Consider the following 20,602-nt stretch of genomic DNA (forward strand, 5'->3'; position numbering starts at 1 on the left):
TGTCAGCCTATAAATTTCTTCAGCCTATAAAAGTACATTTGAAAGGTAGCTCTGCCCTCCAGCATGTCAGCTTGCTCACCAGCTTCATCTGTGAACTTCCCAGTATCCTTTTGTAACTTTCACAATATTTGTCTCTCTCGCTGCATATGTAACTATAAAATAAACAAATGTCATTTATGAAATACCTTCATCAGTTTTAAAACTTCTTGGAAGCATATGTTCAAACAGCAGAAGTTTTCCAAAAGCCTGAATGAATAAACAGGTAGTTTTCATTTCTTTCCACTTGAAAGATAATGCAGCCTCATTTCTGTAACTTAAAAAGTGCCATGGGCATAGCACAGATCATTCCAAACATATATTGGAACTATGGTAATCTTTACCATACAGAATCATGGGATGAAACCTATTTTAATGTGTTCTCCAAAGTACCTTCTGTTTTAAAGAACACTATGTGATGTCTACCTGCAAATTTATCTTTAACTATTTCAGAGAACAGTTTTCAGTTTAGTAAAATACAATTAAAAATGTATTTTAACAATAGAAACACTTGCCTGTTGTATTTCTTTTTTAGAAAAATGATGTAGTAGCTGAGGGTGAAGAACAGTCAGCATTTAAGAAAAAACAGTAATCATATCAAATTAATTTGCTACTGTTTCAGTGCATGTAAAGATTTATATTTGGTCATGATACGAGTAAATTGAGGTGATAGTTCCAGCTCCACTACTGTAATGTGATTTTAATCTAGATCTCTTGACCATTTTATGCCATTATAGTCAGTATGCACAACATATGTTGTGTGACACGACTAAAAAGAAAAAAAAGTGAGAAATCAGAACTGGGTCCTCTTTCTTTTTAAGGTTTGATAACAAGTATCTTATTAACTGGTCTTTTAATTGTCAAAAATGTAACAGAAAATCCTGACATTCTGATGATGGATCAAAAAGCAAGAAGACGACAATGCAGGTTTTCTTGCTTCTCCATATCTAGAGTTGGAAGTAAGACTGAACACTTCCACAAGGCACATTCCTGCTCCCCTGCAGTGCCTTCATCACTTTAGTGTTCAAATTTTAGTGCCCAAAGTTGCTTTTCTATGAGGAATTTCAAGGAGGAGAGAAAAAGTGCTATTTCCCACATCAGCTGTCCTTAGGCAGCTGCCTTCGGAGCATGAGGCTCTCTTCAAAGTGCAGAACTGAACAGAGCATATGAATTATTCTTAGTGTATGAGGCAACAGAGGTTTTAAGGCATGGTCTGACAGCTGGGAGACCCTCAGCTCCGTCTAGAGCTTAAAATGGTTGCAAGGCTGTTGCTTTGGCGTGTCATTTTGAAGGTAATATGTGGGAAAAATAAAATTAATTAGGATAAATGTATCTGCTTATCACTTAGAAGTCTGTCTGATCCTGGCGTATTGAAAACCCTAATTCCCACTGACCTCATGAGAAGTGAGAGCTACTTTCCACCTAGCAGATGTCACACTGTGGTACTTCTACAGCCTGTTCTGTACTAATCGCTGTTCCTTGTGTATTTGAATGAGTTACTATTTATGTGTGTTATGGAGGCTTTTCCAAGGAGGCAAGAGAACAGCTTTGTTTTAATGATATCTTTCCATAATAAATATAGAATGTTCTATAGGGAATGTTTGTGCTAGAGACAAAAATAGGTTGTTTTCATTTTATTTCAGATGCTTCAGGCGTGCTCAGTCCAGCACCTACCTGTACCATATGCAGCATTTCCACCCCTCATTTCTAGTGACCCATTCCTTTTGCATCCTCCTCATATCTCTCCACACCACCCTCCTCACTTGCCTCCTCCAGGACAGTTCGTTCCTTTCCAAGCACAGCAGTCACGGTCGGTAAGTAGCTTCTTACCCCCCTCTCCATAGAATTGGTGGGGCTGGATGGGCAAATAGTGCTGATACACTGAGAAAACAGAAGGATTTTGTTTCTGAGGAAGGATTTTGTTTAAAGTAATAGGGTTTTGCACTTATGCTTCCTTAGCAAGTCTGTAACCACTTAGTATGAAGATGAAAAAATAATTTTAAAGTTCACCGTGTTTCTCTTCAGATTTCATCAGCTGTTGTCCATGCTGTTTCTCCATAGGCCTTTACTTTTGTCAGAAAGATGTGTATTTGCTTCACCCACTATTCCTTCAGGTATTTCTTTCCCAGGAAGCAGAAGAGAATCCAGAGGAGGTTGTGTAGTGCAGCAGTGGTCTCAGAGAAAAGCTTAGCAGAGAGAGAAGAAAGCACAGAATGTTACTTTCATTACATGCTTCTCTTGTATTACTTCTCACTTAATTTTTAAATGACCAGTGCTTTTCCTAGAACAACCTTAGTTTGGCCAGACATATTCAGGAGCCTACAGTCTCCCTTACTCCCCCCCCCCTTTTTTTTTTTCTTTTTCCACTGGTGAAAGTTATTGATGCCTTCTGCTCAAGCAGACTTGGCTTAGTGATAGGGACTGTGCAAACATGGGAAAATGTGACGCTGTTTTGGATTTGGGGAGAAATTAGATTTTTCAGTTTTGGCCTACAGCTCTTACTGTGGGGTTATCTGTATACTAGTGTCTATTTGTTTGCCCCCCTCACTAGAAGATGCCAGTATTTCACTAATGCAGAAATAGAAAACAGCTTCATTGTTACTTACAAACACTGCTAAAACTTCTCTGTGCCATGTCTCAGACATGAATAAGGTTGTAATTACTTTGTTACGATGATGGAAGAACAGCTGGGGAAATACAGTTTTCAGTGGTAATCTTTTTAAGACCTTCCTTTAGAAAATGTATGGGCTCGTGTTTTAGCTTGGGTTGCTTAGTTAAGTTATTGACTAGGCTTGCCTGTCAACTTTCAGCTCTGGCAAAAAGCTTGTATCTTAGTGGTTTAAGAATACCTTGTGTTTAAAGTTTGCTCTGCATAACAGGGGAACAGAATATTCCTTTGGTTCCACAAGGTAGCTTTCTTGGCTGAATTTCTGAAATGGTGGAATTCAGTGTCAGGAACAGAAAGGTGTATTAATAAAACAATGACAATTCCTGGTTATTTCTTGAATACTTTTGGGCCTAACTGGTGTACTACAGTTGACTAGATTACAATACTGAACTGGAATCTCATGCTTCTGAAACCTCTGGACTGTGTGCTTTTAGTAGGACTGCTTGCATGACCTTCCTAGGGAAGCATCTGCTTGATTACTGAATATCATTAGCAGTTTAATACACTGGAGTCGCCATGTTTCCTCTCCACTTTTCAGATTTTCTGGCACAATTTTAGTTCTTGTCTATGGTTGTTTATTTTTTTCTCTCGCATAGTTGTACAGTGAGAGCAGCCTGGCAAGAAGGAGAGCAAATATTTGTCCTGAAAAATGCAAGACACAGGAAATTACGGCCACTCCTATATTTGCTAGATCGCATAAATTCCTGGTCTATAAGCATGGCTAGCTGGAAAAGGTGAATTTATATCAAATGTGTAGTGTTGTCTTTGCTTTTTGCTAGTGTTAATGACACAGGAATTGTTCACAGAGTTACTATGTGAAACTGAGTACAATTGTACCTGTAATTTTTTAAAATTTTTTTTTTACCCTGTAAAATTGACCACAGCAGCTCAGAATATACACCTGGGATTGCAGTTCTCTTTTGGGGAAAAATTGCATCTCTATTATTGCAACAAAACCTATCTCCTTTTTTTTTTTTTTTTTTAGCCACTTCAAAGGATAGAAAATGAAGTAGAACTGCTTGGAGAACATCTTCCTGTAGGAGGTTTTACATACCCTCCCTCAGCCCATCCATCAACATTGCCTCCCTCAGCTCCCCTCCAATTCTTAACCCACGATCCTTTACACCAGGAGGTGTCATTTGGTGTAGTAAGTATTGTTTTCTGTGCTGTCTCCTTCATGCTGCATTAACATTCTTGATCTTTATTCTGTAGTACATTTTGTTTGAAAGTGGCACTTCTTGGAGTTGTATTCCATTATTGGCTATAGCTGCGTACTGTGGTATTTTCTTGAAGCGTGTTTTAATCAAGTTAAGGATAACTTAATGATACCAGCAAATGATTTCTGATAACATTATCTGCAGAGCGTTGTAACAGTTACTTAGAAAACGTTCTGTGTTGCCACACAGTCCAGGACTTCTACTGCAGAAACTAATTAGTACAGTTTAGAAAAACTGCTGTCACTCTTAGCTAATTCTTCATCATATGTTGAGTTTCCACAAGTCAGGAAAGCTAGACTGCTTTAAAAATAGTTCTGCTTCAGAGTGTTTGCAATTTGCTACCAGGCAGTTGTATAGAGTGCTTCCATAATTTAGGCTGCACCATGTTATAAAGACAGCCAAGCTTGTTTTAAGCCAACTTTCTGGGGATCAACTGCAGCAGCACAAAAAAATCTAAACCTGGTGCAGGATAAAGTCTGTGCTGAATTTTGTGCTTCTGTAGTGTGTCCAATATTGGTGCTACCTCTAGGATTTTTGTGGTGCACTTCAATCTGCAATTGTATTAGTCCTGAGATGTTGTTTTTGTTGTTGTTTTGTGTGTTTTGTTATTTTTCTAAAAACCTCTCCTGCCTGTGTAATGCTTGAAGAAATAACTAGAATTCAAGTATAGACTCTGATATTTTTTAATGGTTGACCTGTGCATCAAGTTGACAGAAGGTTTTAGAGGCATATTGTTATTCAAAATTTTAAATGAGAATGAAATTTTAGGGCCTGTGACTACAGAATATACAGATAACTTCTCTTTAATTAGTCTCCTTGAAATCCTACAACCTAGTTAAATGCTTGCTGAAGTTCTTATAAAGGTTCACATAAGTCTCCACCATTAAAAAAAAATACTCAGCTCATTGTTAAACTAAACGTGTACAGATTTTCAGTGAAGTTTTCAGTCACTATGAGTCACTCTGGAGACAAAGACATTTAAAAACTTCCATAAACTGCTTGTATTTTTATTCAATACGCTTGTTAGATGAATTACAGTCAAATCACAAACATTTTGGTTGGAGTGAGGCTTTCTTCATTTCCAAGTCTTTAAAGTAGATAAGGAACAAAATACCATGTTTTGCAGATTATATAGCATTGTCTTCTCTGATGCTTCAGTTCTGGGTTGTATACCGCTGAGGGGTAGAATAGAGGTGTATTACAAGTAATCATATGGTCTTTTATAAAGCAATCCTGAATCTTGATAAAATTTTATTTATATTAAAATTATGATGGAATGGCTGCATTTCTTGCCTCAGTGACCATAACAGTTTCTCTTATATTTTTGAATTGTGAAATTCACAGAGCAGTAAAATTGATATTTGCTATGTCTAGATTGAGATCTCACTTTCAAGGAAAAAACCCTGGCTCATTTGCATTGTGTTTGTATTCATATGTAAATTACATATATGACCATGGCTACCTATTAATAATGTTTCCATTGTAAAGTTAGGGGGGTTTAGGTTACTCATTGGTGGTGTTGGGCTTTTGCGTTTTCTTAAATTTCAAACATGGAAGAAGAAAAACATGTTAGTGAAGACAGTGTTCTTTGTTTCAAAAAGAAAAAGTCTCAAGGACCTCAAATAGTAGTAGAATTTAGTAGTGGTACATGACTTTCATTTTTTAAAATTACTAAAAAAATTTTAGTACTTTGAATATTTCTGGAAAAATATAGTTTGCATTTAAGTGGAAATTTTTTATCATGGATGTCCCCATTTTAGTAGGTAATGCAAGGAATTTTGAACAATTATAGTGAAAACTTAAATATACAAGTAAAGAGCTTAGCATGCAAATGAAAAAAAGTACGACAATAAAGCCCTGTTTTATCCATTGAAAGAATATATTGAAGCTTTAGGCTTGACTGTCTCTTTAGGCATTGTCCAGCTGCAGAAATTGTACTGATTAAACTCTCCACATATACTTGAAAGGCTTCAACTCTTCTTTAACATAAATGTAAATATTCACCACTGCTTAAAAATTTTTTTTTAAAACTTTTTTTTTTTAATCTTTTTTTAAGATTTTAAAGACTTTTTTTCTTCTTTTAAAGGCTTCTTTACTCAACCACTTGTGCGCAAGCCTGCATAATAGCACCAGGCCTAAAGCCTGGGCTTTTATATTTACAAGAGAGTCAGAAGTTCAAGTCCTGTTTCCCAAACCAGCCTGCACGTAGACTAAGCACACAAGAGCTCACAAGGATTTCTGTTGTGTGTTACTGCTTTTTCACATGGAATGGTATGATTGTGTGTTATTGGTGGGAATCGTTTCAAATTGAGGCTGAGGTTCCGTTAGATTTGAGCAGAGGCTGGATTTTTTTAATAGTGATTTATTGAAAGTGGATTTCAATATTCAGATTTCATTTTATTTTATGATTAAGAAAACAAAATGTTAAATCACAGACTCACAGACTGGATGAGGTTGGAAGGGAGGTCGTCTTGTCCAACCCCTCTGCTCAAGCAGGGCCACCTAAAGCCGGTTGCCCAGGTCCATGTTCAGTCAGCTTTTGAATATCTCCAAGGATGGAGACTCCACAACCTCTCTGGGCAACCTGTGCCAATGCTCGGTCACCCTCACGGTAAAGAAGTGTTTCCTGATGTTCAGACGGAGCCTCCTGTGTTTCAGTTTGTGCCCATTGCCTCTGGTCTTGTCACTGGGCACCACTGAAAAGAGCCTGGCTCCGTCTTCTTTGCACCCTCCCTTCAGGTATTTATATACATTGATAAGATCCCCCTGAGCCTTCTCTCCTCCAGGTTGAACAGTCCCAGCTCTCTCAGCCTTTCCTCATATGTGAGATGCTCCAGTCCCATCTTAGTGGCCCTTCGTTGGACTCTTTCCAGTATGTCCATGTCTCTCTTGTGCCGGGGAGCTCAGAACTGGACACAAGTTCCGGTTCCACAAGTTCCAGTTGAAGCTTATTTTGTTCTTTCTTGCAGCCTTACCCACCTTTTATGCCTCGGAGACTCACAGGGCGCAGCAGATACCGATCACAGCAGCCAATACCACCACACCCTTACCATCCCAGCCTATTACCTTATGTGCTGTAAGTTCAAAGTACATTTCCTTCCATGTAGGCTATTAAGAAGTCATATGACTTTCAACAAAAGTCTCAGCACTTTTTAGGGTTGGAGTCTACCAGAGAACAGGCATAGTCCAGCTGCCCCAGAGAGGAGGAAAACTTCCATTTTTGTGTAAATTTTTCAGCCTGTTTTGAATAAGATACACCCTTGAGCAAGGAAAAATATAAGTGGACAATTTTGTCCAATGTAGTTTTGTAGGTTTTTTGAGGCACAGTAGCCTCTTGTTTCTGAACTCTTCGTAAAATCTTCAACAAATTTTAAAACTTGATTCTTGGATACTCTTACAGAGGCATGATTACAGTGTAGGATAAAGTTCTAGGAGTCTTCACTTATGGAATAAATTCATTTGGTTTGGTTCTTAATTATGAAACACAGGGGTGGGAGCTTTCTGTGATGTGTTACTCTTTATTGGCTGAAATGCTGATCTGTTACAGCTGTTGAATTTCTGTTCTGCCTCTGATTAGCTGTTTCTGGAAAATACGTGGGACAATTAGCATTTAGGAATTATCAGTAATGTGTTATGGTACACCCTCTGTGGGGGAGTTTTGAGTATATGACGAAATTTATTACTCTTTTGTGTTCTGTTTTGGAAATAAGTATGAAATGTTTGGAAAACAAGGATTATTTTCTGGTGGTAAAGGTGACATTGACAAGGAAATAATCAAACATTCGCACCAGATTTGTAGTTTTTCTCTGTGCAGTTTCAGACGTGGCATGAAAATGGCACCAGAAATCTGATCCAGTGAAGTTGTTCAACTTTGCATCTTACAATCTGAGAGTGATGTCATAGCTTCTTGCCTGTCCATTGAGGACACGATGTGGCACAGTAATTCCTGATAACTTCAGTGGGATTTTAGTATATTTTAGTGCTGTGAATTTGTGATTTCTGTGTCTGTGTGTTAAGTTTTGACCCATAGGACTATGTTGGGGGGGTAAAAACACTTGTTGAATATAAAACCAGAAAACATCTCTCTCTTGCCTCTCTATCTGAAGAGATTGTGCTTTGGCCAGCATCAGAGTATGTGAGAGTTTATGCTTGCCTTCAATATGGAAGTTGGTCCAGTAGCATATGCTATTTATCTTTATTGTGTGTTTCAGACTTACAAAAGTTTCAAGGCTTTTGTATTGGAGAGCTAAGTGAACTTAGGATTCCTTATTTTTGTTGCTATTTTATCCACTTAAAGAAATAAAACATATTTAAAACTAGAATGTCAATTCATTGTCAGTTTTAGCTCTCCATAATCTGTGATAATCAAGAGATTAGTTTTTGTAATAACGCTGAGCCTGGTTGGAAGTATCAGTTGAGACATGCATGCAATTAAAAAGGCAGCACTCTCAGTATCAAAAAGTGGCAGAATTAGTTTTTTCATTTGACTCTTTCACTTCAGATGTCTATTCTTGACTTCAAACTTAACATTTTTACCAGTTCTGAGAATGTGTTGATTTGAGAGGGATCAATAAGGTAACTTTACCTCTGCCAGGTGTTTCTGTGCTTTCCTTCAGCAAGATGTTGAACCTTATAATTGTTTGCTCTCATGGTAGATCAATGCTCCCAGTGCCACCTGCAGTTGGACCAGCTTTCAGCTTTGAGTTGGATGTGGAAGATGGGGAGGTAGAAAACTATGAGGTTGGTGTGTGAACTACAATTACCTTTAAAGAACAGATCAATTGCTGAAGCAATAAATAAAATTTCATTATATTTTGCTTTTAATCCTGCTTTTGTCTTTCAAATAAATGTAATGAGTGTGAAGACAGAATCCAGAAACCATCCTTTCCGATTTTTTTGCAATACTGGATATTAGAAGTGCTTAGCTTTATTTTTTGTCTATTGCTTTTTCCCAGAATCCACCCTTCCAGGCTAGTAATAATTAAATTGTTCAGCTTTTATGTTCTACATGCTACTCTTCTCCTTTTGAATTTTAATTGATTGTAAATATCAAACAGAAGTGAAGCCCTTTCAAAAGTTAGTGATTTTATGTGCATAACTTTGCAGAACAGTATTAATACAAAGGAGTGTTAATGTCATAGATTAATTAATCTAAATGTAATGCTTATAAAACTGCCTTACTGCCTTTTCTTCTTGGCCCTCAGGAGGGTACAGTAATTCACATCTATAGATGCAGAACCCTTTTTGGTATCCTAGATAATTATGGGGCAGTCTCAGCTGTTGTTGGTTCTTTGCTGGTTCTGAGACTATTGGATTCCATTTGATTTCTCTTCAGTCATCATCAACCCTTACTTTTGAATCTCTTTGCCTGTGCTCCCCTTAAGAGCTCTGTGTAGTTGCACATTTTCAGTTTAACAATGAGCATTTTTGTAATAACTTTGGTGCTAGTTCAGAAGAAGCATTATCTTATTTCTGAGAATTTGGGCCCTAGGTTTGACAGTATTAGAAATCTCTGTGTGATCAGTACCATTTGCAGCTTTCACCAAGTCTTTTAACTTTTCTATGCCTTGGTTCTCCATCACGTTTATAGTGATATTTTTCCTACGTCCATTATGAAGGAGTGCAAGTTACATACATGATAGAGTGCAAATTATTTACATTAGAGGCTTTTAATTGCAATGCTTGGCTTGTAGAAAATTAACATAACATTTAGCAAAAAAAAGTTTGATTGTATGTATTTGTTTTCCAGATTCAGGATAAAATCTCTGTATTTCAATTCAGCTAGACCAAGATGAGAAGTGGGAATCAGAACCTGTCCCATTAAATTCTTGGTTTCTCTCACAAGACCAGACTCGTATATTCTTAGGAAGCAAATTTGTTGATGATTATTTGTGGTTACCAGCACTCTTGATTTCATAGCTTACCAAGCTGTGCGTGCAGCCACAGGACTAATTGGAAGTTGGGTCCTGGAAGTTTTGAAATTCCGAAGAGAACATCTTACATAATTAGAAAGATGGTTGAATTCTGACAGACTTTCCGTGGGGCTTTTGTTGTAGGGGAGAACTAAGGTTCTAAACATTTCTTGATAGAAGGGTGTTTTGTGCTACCAGCAGGGGTAGTGAGGTGTAATGGCAGCCCCGCCTCTAGTGGAACCAAAGCCTCTTTGAGAAGTGAATTTTTAGATGTCCAGTTTCCATGTTTTGCAGGCACTGCTGAATTTGGCAGAACGTCTGGGAGAAGCCAAACCACGAGGATTGACAAAGGCGGACATTGAACAGCTTCCATCCTACAGGTTCAATCCAAACAACCACCAGTCAGAACAGACATTGTAAGTACATTGGCCTCTTTCAAAGGTCCATAATTTAGGTGGCTGTACTTTCATTTCTTTAACTTGCAGCCTCAGCTAGGCCAGAAGGGTTTTAAGAGCAGTCATGTCAGTAAACAGTTTAATTTTCTTTTTTTTCTTGGATTGCTTTCCAGATCAAATACTATTTATCCTTACTTTAAAAACTCTATCTAGTCTCACATCATTTAGCTATGTTTCAATTTAATTCCTCAGCATTTAAAAATTAAAATGAAATAAAGGTGTTCCAAGTTTTGTTCAGTATACTAGACATTAAAGTGACATTGTCAACTTGGAGTTTAGCCTGTGTTAAAATAGCTTAAAGTTTCAAGTGCTCCTGATAGAGATTGGTCAGTGGTTTAAGAGTGCATCTTCTTATTTTTAAAACCCATTAACTTAACTGTGTTTGAAAGATCTGCACAATGAAGTGGAAAGGGCAGTACAGACATAGAAGTAGTTAAAGTGACTTAGTACCAAATTCTGTCTAGTGGTTGAACTTCAGTGTAAGGATTTTTCTCTGGTATTCCAGTTTCAGTGACCTTCAGTGTGACTTACTAGTATCAGTAGGGAGTGAACTTTATAGATCATTATCTCCGCCATTTTGAATTTTGATTGAACATCCATTCTATTGGCTGGGTCTGTGAACTCCTGTGAGCAGGAGCATTTGCTTTGTGATTTGAAAGCACAGAAAAAAAGAATCAAATCATAACAGCAATTCACAGTTTACGTTGTCACACTACACATATCCAACCACAGATATAGATAAGTGGAGCTACCAAGGGGTAAAGGAGCTACCATGTTGCAGTCATACCTGTAAAGTTTTGTATGGAATATGTATTTGTTGTTCTTACATAGAAGGTACATTTGAACTTTGTTGTCTTTTTTAGGTGTGTGGTGTGCATGTGCGATTTTGAGTCAAGGCAGCTACTTAGAGTCTTACCCTGTAACCATGAATTCCATGCCAAGTGTGTCGATAAATGGCTGAAGGTAAAAAAAAAAAAATATCCTATCTTATAGAGAATTCATTATGTAGTTTGGGGGGAGGGGGTGGTGGTAGTTTGCTGTTCCACTTCATTTCATCTTGTTTCACATTTCTAATACTTAGGCTAGAAATGCCAACAGAGTAGAAGCACTACCTACTTATGATACTTATGATCTAACAACTGATGAAGGAAGTTTCTTTGTAATCTTTGGAACAAGGGAAGATGGATATGAAGAGAATTATTTTCTTTGACAGATCTTACTGTGTTTTCCATTTGCACAAAACAATGACTCTGGAATTCAAGTAATCTGTGAAATTAAAGAAGACTTGAAAACAAAGAAGTAACATAATAATATAGGAAGTATGAATTAAAGTTTCTGTGGTGATGGTGGCTTTACCTGTTTTACATATCCTGCATAGCAAGAATAAGTACTAATACCTTCTTCCCCCACTTTGCTATTAACGTGCTATTAACACAAATAAAATGTGTTACGTGTGTACATACATGTGTATACATATATACATAAATATATGTAAATGTAATATATACAAATAGAAATTATGGTTTTACAAAATTATAATATACCCTTCCGAGAGAATTTGAGCAGAAAGAAAGGATCTAGAATCAGCCCACTAAGAGGACAGAAAAAATAGCAGCAATACAGAAGGTGTGAAGAACAGGAAACACAAATAAGTAGGTGATGATACACGGACATCTCTACAAGCTGCATTAGCCAGATCTACTGCCAACAAGGTGTTGATCCCCATCTTGCCTCACCTTTTTTCAGTATTTTATTCTATTCAGCTTTAGTTTAATCTGTGTATAGTCTGTTGTGTAAAACATTTGAAACTGCAGTGATCCTATGTTAATAACAGGATACAGTCCCTAGAGAATTATGGATGGTGTCTGTTTTTTCGGAAAAAGAAATTAAAACCCCTTGCTTTTATGGCTTCATAAAAGCAAGAAAATGCATATCCTAGGCATACACTAAAATACTGAGTGCAGAGAATGAAAAAATCAAGTTAATATTGACAGCATTCCTTTGGCTAACAAGATACCAAGAATAATGAGAAGGATTTTAAAAACTGGGATATGAAATTGCTCTTGGGCTACAGTACCCGTGGTAGTCTAAGGCTTCTACAAAATCTAAGGCCAGTGTAAATGTTTCCACAACGATGCTTATAACTTTCAGTAGAACTGGGGTCCTTCAGTATCTGAATCCATGTACATACTTGAGAATCAGCAAGAGGAATGTAAACACCTAGTTGTTTTATTGTCAGATTAAAAAGCCACACCACCCTCCCCCCACACACATAATACTATCAATATATCTGTGCTAGATGTATGTTGTTTTATTCACTAACTGCGAATTAAGAGTAGATTATATCTATTCAAGTGGTATTCTCCACACCTCTTGAGATGTGAACACTAGATTTCTCAAGTCTTCTCATTGCATGAAACTTCTGAATTCATTTGTGGTGAGGACAAAGTATCCGAGATAGTGTTCACTCCATTTTATGAAAAAAGAACTAAGATCATTTGACACAGCCTGTGAGATAGTGGATGCTATAGGTCTATATAGATAAAATGATTATATAGGTTTTTAAAAAGACAGCTCTTTCCAGGCTATGAATGCCAAAAAAATATAACGCTAATTCATAGAACCGCTGATCTGCAGATTGCTGGAAGTTAGAAGAACATGTCAGGGAAGTATCATGCATGCTTGTCCTGTTCTTACGCTCTTTCTTACCAGACATTGGTCTCAAGAGTCAGACAAATATGTTGAATTAAGCTTTTTGGGGACTCAGTGTGGCAGTTCTACAGTTAGATTTAGTACTTTCAACTGGTAATGAACTAGCAATCGAATTCAGAACAGTAAAGTGGAAAAAGCAGATTTAGTTTAGTCTTTATTTTCATAATCGTAGATGTACTGTTGTAGTGGTGAAACAAGCTTTTTCCTTTTGTTCCTGTCCCAGCTTAGAAACTATGTATTTTCTAACAGATCTTCAAGTGTGGTATTTTCTAAAGGTTGTCTTGTCATAGAAAAACTCTATGAGCGTAAGAGTGTCAGCTAGGTGGGGGAATGAGGTGAAAGATACTCAGTCTAAACCTAAAGGACTTGCAGTTATACCCACCTAAAACTGCTCTTATTGACATAGTGTATTCCAGAGCTGGATGCAAAATAAGCTAGGCAAGGTTAAAGCAGTGTAGTGTAGGATTGCTAAGGCAATATATTTACACCATGTGGGTTTAGTTACACTGGTACGAAGATGGTGTATGGAGATAAAGATTATTTTGCTTTGCAAACTGTAATGAATTACCTGTAACACTAGCCGATTTTAGTCACAACCTCTGTCTAAACTTGGTTACAGTTAAGCAGCAAACATCTGGAAATGAGGATAACTGGAAGATATTTTGGGCTATACTTCTGCTTCTGTCCATTCCTTTATGTATTTGACAACTTGTTTTATATGTTGATAATATAATTATGTCCACATCCACTTAATTCACATCATCCAGCCAATATCACATTGATAAATTCTGCAAGGGAAGGTGAAAATCGTAGCTTTCAGTACTTGTAACTTTTTTCCACAAGGTAAAAAAAGAAGAAAGTTACCAGTTTGTCCCTGTGTTTTACTGATTTAATCTTGTCTCTTTGAAGAAAGTATTTGCTATCTATATTCTAGAACTATGGAGTCAAGTTGATTCTTTTTAAGTTTCACCTTGTTGTCAGTGAAAGATTTAAATAAGAGGTTAGTGATCCAATCTGATTATTTAAAAAAAAAAAAAAATCCTTATTCCACTGCCTGTTGGTGATGTTGGAGCAAAAAAAAAAAAAAAAAGAATCGTAAGAAAGTTTTGTAGCTTGTCTATACATGAAAGGTTTGATCTGCCCTGCTGGTATAATGCTACTGTATAATGTACAGTACCACCTTTTTAGGTAGTGTGAGCCAGTGAGAGGAAATGTTCTTTTATAGTGCATTAGGTTGCCCACTTTAATTTATACTTCCCTGGCTAAACAAGGTTAAAGATTTGTGAAAGAAGATGTAATACAGTGGAGGAAACAGAATTAACAAGAGGGTGGTTACCCTTTTGCTTTTCATAGTATTGTCAACTCTCGTATTTCACAGTATTTCGTTATTTCTTAATATCCTAAATCCTTTAGTCAAATATGAATGCATGAGAAATCTGTTCTTTTGTAAAGTAAGAGATAGTCATCATTCCAAAGGACAGCTTGAAAACATGACCTGCCTTCACCCTGGGGATTTAGAACCAGGTAACAAGGAAAACTTGCCTTTATATTTAACATTCTGGTAGGAAATGCTGTATTATATATGAGAAAAAATGAACTGTAACTATAGTTTAACTTGGTTCTGATGGACTAACACCATCACTAGTGCAATGCTTTTTAGAGGATTCTAGAAGCCCTATAGATTCATTATTCTAAATGCAGTTCACTTTAGCTATAAATTTCTATAAAATATAAAAAAATAAATTGGTTAATACATTGTGCAGCTCTCTTTCCTTACAGTACAAAAAGTAAGTTTGCCCAAAAGAGTGGCTAGTCAGAAGGTCAATATTATGTCCACCTTACTCCTCTTTTTGCACCAAAGAGCCATGTTAATTCCAGGAAGGGGGAATGAATTTCATGAAAGGCACAAGAATGCAACTACATTTAAAACAGATGTTCATGTAGGATCTTGAAAAGCAGTGCTGCAGTGTCCATGAGTATTCATTTTATCCTGGCACAGTGGATTTATTTCTGCAATTCATATCAGGAAATTACTCCCACTGAATGCTCTGTTTCATGCTACAAATGGTAGATACTTAATTATTTATCTAAGCACCTCTTAATTCATTAATCCATTGAATTTTGAAGAACATGCCTTTTTATTTTAAAAATTATATTAGCTGAATTAAATCTATGCAGATATATAATATAATAATGCAGGTACAAAATAGTGACCAAGTAATGGCATTGTCTTCAAGTAATTAAAAAACTGCTAGTGAAAGAGCAAGAAGTAAATTTTGAATTGATTCTCCAATCCATGCTTTACAAAAACTATAAAGCAATAATAACTACGATATAAAGTATAAAACGATAATAACAGTAGTAATTGACAGAGAAAATTATACCCTCATTTTAACTTGCATTACTAAATAATGTTTTTCAGCAATAACATGTTACTTTCATTGTCATTTATTGTTTGGATTTGAAATTTGTGGCAATGATTTCTGAATTTTTGCCTGCAGAGCCACATTTCTTGATGTTCTCACTTGTATTTTCCTTGAAAAATTTGGCTACCTTAGAAGAACTTGGAGTTGACAGTGGTTGGTCCTGCAGTTTTGGGAACCATGAAATACAGAATTTGGGGCAGGGAAGACTTCTCTTCACTGCTCTTTGCAAAGGAAATGTTTTATCACAGATATTACATACTTGTTTTGGGCTTTTTGTCATAATTTTCTAAAATGAAATTAGCCTTTATTTGAAAAGGGGAAGGCAGAAATACTTTTCCAGTAGCTTAATGAATGTTACTTCTCATCTGTCTTATCTTTTTAGGGAAGCTATAAAAGTAAAAGAGTCACAGGACATATTTTCAGTGAGCGCTTTACTGAAGGGCTAAATTAAGACCTGCTTGTGTGTGTTACTTGAATATCTGTTTCATCAGATCATCTTCTCTTTCTTTTTTTTTTTTCCTTTCTTTTTACTAAAACCCCTTCCCTTTCTCCCTAGTCCGCTTTCAGCTTTGACCAGGTCTATAGGGTGAGTTTCTGTGAGAATAACTGAATAAATAGTATGAAGACATGTGATCCTGATCAGTAGAGCTTGTGACAACATGACACCCTCACATAAGACATTTATTTGCAGCCCAAGGTTGCTAGTCTGGTTTTGGTGGGTTTCTCTACAGCACACAGTACAGCTTCTTAATTGCGTTAATAAAACCACCATCACTTAGATAAAGCCTAGTTTGCTGTTTTGCTTTATCTTTAAAAGGGCACAATTTTTTTTTCTTGTAAACATAATTTTCAATTGGCAAACTTATCACACCACTCATAACAAAACAAACTAAAGAAAGGCATAAGCACACTTTGTCTTCTCTTGTTTTGAGTACTCTTGAATTGCTTTTCAATACTCGAGTGCTGAAGGTAGCGACCTCATTATGATCACAGATGTTTGGTGTCATAGACACATTACCTTAACAATGTATTTGTCAGTACAGTAAATCCTCTTTTGTTTTTGATTTTACAGGCAAATCGTACCTGCCCAATTTGTAGAGCTGATGCTTCGGAAGTGCATCGTGATTCAGAATGACCAATCTAAGAGCACAAATCTGGTTTGGGTGTTCCTGGTCACATGTATATATGAACTATCTATTGAACTTACCCATGTGGCTTCCAGCCTACCCTTTACACAAAAGGGTCAATGGACCTTACTTTGCACTGTGTGACTTAGTCAATTACAAAGCTTATAACTAGTCTTCACAGTTATGGGGTTGTTATACTAACAGTGTGATTGGAACTCCAAAGATTTTTTTTTAGCTTAATTTTGTGTGTGCACTAACATTCCCTGGTTTTTGTGTGATCATTCCGAGTGTTGCTGCAAGATTACTGTGGATGTGATCTTTTAGCATGTGCTTTTATATAAAAGAAAAAGGAAAAAAAAAGTGGTAGCTCCAAACAATATAGCAATCTACCTTATATAGAGCCTTCAGATACTGTGAGTGGGAATGAATGGTGTGAATGTATTTGCTTGTTGAGAGGATGCGTGAAGTGTGCTTGTAACTGAGTGTGCATGCGTGTTTGAGAACCTATATACCAGCATGTACTGAGAACGTATGTGTGTAGTGATAATTATGCTGCAATGTATAATCTTGTGTGTTATTTAAACAGTACTAGTACTGTACACTGGTTCCTTTCTTTGTGTTTGCAGTTGCACACTGAATGCGATGGGTGCAGCAATTACAGACATTTAGTATTTCCTCCCAAATGTACTACAGGTATGAAGACCTTTCTACCTACTATTCAAACAGCTGTTATGCTTCCCCTTCATTGGAGGCTTTAAATGTGTACCACTAAAGAGTTCATTGATTGCTCATACATGAGTAACCTTGAGATTTTTAGCATATGTTACAAAGTCTGGATTTTTAAATGGCTGATTTACAAGTTATTTTATCAATGTAAAGTTGCAATATCACACAAATAATTCAGTAATATTAACATTTTAGTTGCTAATATGAATATCAATGCTTTTCTGTTCTCCTTTTAAATTTTTCTATCTGGGTTTGCCAGTTATGTGCTGCTTCCATGAACGGAAGCAGAAAGGACACTAAGGGTCTTACACAACATTTGGCCATTGTAATTGCTAAGAACATAATCTTTTAGCTTATAAACATTGGCTTTAATCACATACATTCTTTGTCATCTACAAGGGAGTTTGTATACAACTAAAATAACTTGTAAAAAGTTACAATTTTATTCCTGCAACTTCATGAATAAAATAAAATTTTTAGCGTTTTCTCGGAGAAGTAGAACTTCTGATTTTTTTAATTGTATCACAAGAGAAGGTGGTTTTTGGTGACTTACTGCAGAATTCAGTTGCCCTAATGCTGCTTCTTGCCCTTCCTTACTTCATGATGAGTGTAATATGAAGAAGGAAATCCCTTGGTTTTTGTTTTCGCAATCAACTTCTCAGAGCACTCCACTATAGGAGAAAATTGGAACACCTTCCAAAACAGTGCTGTGAAGTAGGAGGTGATAACCTCTATTCAAGTGCTCTGAATAATGTTTTATTTGGGCTATTGAAAAAGAAATTTGCTTCATTTATAACATTCAGACTGTTAATATCTTTGATATGTTCTAGAAAATATTTAGGTCTACATATACCATGGTTATTCAAAGGATGCACTTTTTGCAACAAAATTCTTCTACATTCAGTGTCATTACTTCGGTTGCAGCAGCACAAGTGGCACAATTAGCAATATTGCTGCAACTTGCTGCCAGTCTCAGCTTTAAGTTTATTCATTATCATTTCTGATGCTTTTGTATGCTGATATGCTCTAGTATCAGTTTTAATTTCAAACAGTGTTAGATGTTCTCCATGCTGATTTCCCTCTTTGAAGATTCTACAGACCAGTCACAGCTCTTGGTGCCGATAAAATAAAAGCACAATTTTGCCCTATTTCAGATGCTCTTCCCTCTGTTTAGTTATGCAGGTAGTTCTCAAAAACCGTGAGTCTTGCCATACCTATCCATATGTAAGAACACTAAATAAATAAAAATGCTTTTACATCAACTTCAAAATATTAGAATTTCTCCTTTCTTTTCTTTCAGTGGAGTTAAAGAATAGGCGTTTCACAATAACACCTAGCAGGTTAAATTACATATAATAAAATTTATTTTTTTAACACTTAAAATCATGTTGTTCAAAAAGCATATGCCACATATGTCTTACAAAACTTAGGCTCTTTTATATAGCTGCAAAAGATAAAATTCTATGTGTACAGATTTAAACATAACTAACATTACTGTGCTCAGTATTCAGTTCGAAGCATGGAAAGCGGGCACTTTTTCTAAGCTAGATACAAATGAACAGGACACATTCTTCTGGAGCCAAGGGAAAGTAGTCCTCTTTCTGGAATTAGAGAAATCTTGATGTGTAATGCCTCTTTTTCCCCAGTAAAACTCTGTGAGGCAGTGGGAGATCTAGGAGATGGAGGGTCTAAGTTGGTAAAATTCTGAAATTAATTGTTGCACTCTTATGGCTCATCTCTTCTGGAATGGTTTTTTCGTTTGCATGGGACTCTTGCAGATGTATGTGGACTTGCTTCCTGTGGCTAGTGTGTATAAAGAGCACACATGCATATGTTCTGAATCAGCTCAGACAAGCTACAACCAAGTCCTCTCTGTTGTGGCTGTCAAGGGAGGGGGATTCATGTTCAGCTGTTAACTGCCATGTGTTATGCACATTTGTGTGTAATTCCACAGCCTGCCATGGTGCCTGGCAGCACCTGAATTCAGCAAGACTTTTTTTATGTTCGTTGCCTTTCTGCCGTCACCTGGCTCCTTCTTGTCCAAAAATAAAAAACAAAACTGTAATATGTTTGCTTTATCATACTGGCACTGCTGTGTTTTTTGCATAAACTGTCAATTTAATTTGGCGTTTTAATGGATATCAAGGCCTACAGATAATTCCAGTGTCTCATTTTGTGGCTTTTTTTACAAAAATATTAAAGCCTTTTGTTGTGTGCCATTATATACAGGCTCTTGAATGTGATTTCACAGTTGTTAACACATAGTGTAATACTTGGGATGAATTTACCAACGTTTTTAATTTTAACTGTAGAAAACACATTTTTTGACTGAGTTATCTTTGGGCCTTTGTAAAAACTGTGGGGTTTTTTTTTTTCCTTTGGTACATTGTTACCTCATTTTGCTACTTGTGTTTCAGATTTGCTAATGATGAAAACTTAAGGGTTTTTTTAGAATCATATTTTGTCAAGTGTTTTCTTTAAATCATACTCTATTGTATCATTTAACATGTAGTTTTAAATGTATTATAAATATCTGTAACCAAATCATTTGAAGGCTTGATAAATTTTTAACAAAATTTGTACATTTTTTATGAGAGTTACTAGTAATGCTTTACTAGGTAGTGCAATGAATTTTTATTTTTAATCCCTGTGCCCAATTTTGGAGTTGAGAGAGTTGTTCAGTAATAAATGTATGATGTACACTTACACAATTTTGTCCTGTTCTTTTTCTTAGAAAGAAGTGCATTGTTTCCTTTCGTTACTCTGTGTATTTCTGTGCATGATCATGCAATTCTAGATATTAGCAACAGACACTTGTGTAGTAGGGGGAAGTTTTGCCACCTTAATTGTAATGCATGACAGACTTTCTTTAATCTACTTGGAGAGATCATAAGAAAATTATATGAAATGTTCTGTCATATTTTTGAAAGTGTGAAATAACTATAATTCATACAACTCAAAGCCTTGGAAAAATGATCAGCTTTCTAAAGAAGGAAAATTTGCAGGGATTGTGGTGCTCCTTAGACATACTATTTGCACTGTGTGTCGGCTGAAGATGTGTTACACTTTGCAGTGCCCTAATAGTGATTAAAAAAGCATCTTGAGTTAAGGATGAAACTGGATTATAAGGAGTTTGATTAGCCAGGGTCACACAAGAAGCTGGTGGTGGAACAAACGAAAAAAAAAGAGCTGTTTGGTTTTGTTTTTAATGAGATGATGTAAACTAAGTTGACAGATGTAATTATTTAAAAGGTTTTCATTTACACAGGGCATTTAATAGCTTCATCAATAGCAGGTGTTCTTGATACTCAAACATATATGAA

General features: G+C 36.3%; 1 protein-coding gene across 7 annotated transcripts in view; it reads left to right on the plus strand.

Annotated features, from left to right (window-relative positions):
* RNF38 (ring finger protein 38) overlaps positions 1-19,338 on the plus strand; it is a 137,335-nt gene extending 117,997 nt beyond the window's left edge. For 5 of the 7 annotated variants that reach the window (XM_075136645.1, XM_075136651.1, XM_075136650.1 and 2 more), the window contains 7 exons: positions 1,680-1,850; positions 3,690-3,851; positions 6,891-6,997; positions 8,577-8,661; positions 10,128-10,249; positions 11,152-11,251; positions 16,499-19,338. In XM_075136645.1, coding sequence (XP_074992746.1) covers positions 1,680-1,850; positions 3,690-3,851; positions 6,891-6,997; positions 8,577-8,661; positions 10,128-10,249; positions 11,152-11,251; positions 16,499-16,561 — 810 coding nt within the window. In that variant the 3' untranslated portion in view covers positions 16,562-19,338. The remainder of the gene's footprint in view (positions 1-1,679; positions 1,851-3,689; positions 3,852-6,890; positions 6,998-8,576; positions 8,662-10,127; positions 10,250-11,151; positions 11,252-16,498) is intronic. The other 2 variants (XM_075136646.1, XM_075136647.1) reach the window with 2 other exon arrangements.
* The last annotated feature ends 1,264 nt before the right edge of the window (positions 19,339-20,602 follow it).

Source organism: Calonectris borealis, chromosome Z (assembly GCF_964195595.1).
Source record: "Calonectris borealis chromosome Z, bCalBor7.hap1.2, whole genome shotgun sequence".
In the NCBI taxonomy this organism is placed as follows: domain Eukaryota; kingdom Metazoa; phylum Chordata; class Aves; order Procellariiformes; family Procellariidae; genus Calonectris; species Calonectris borealis.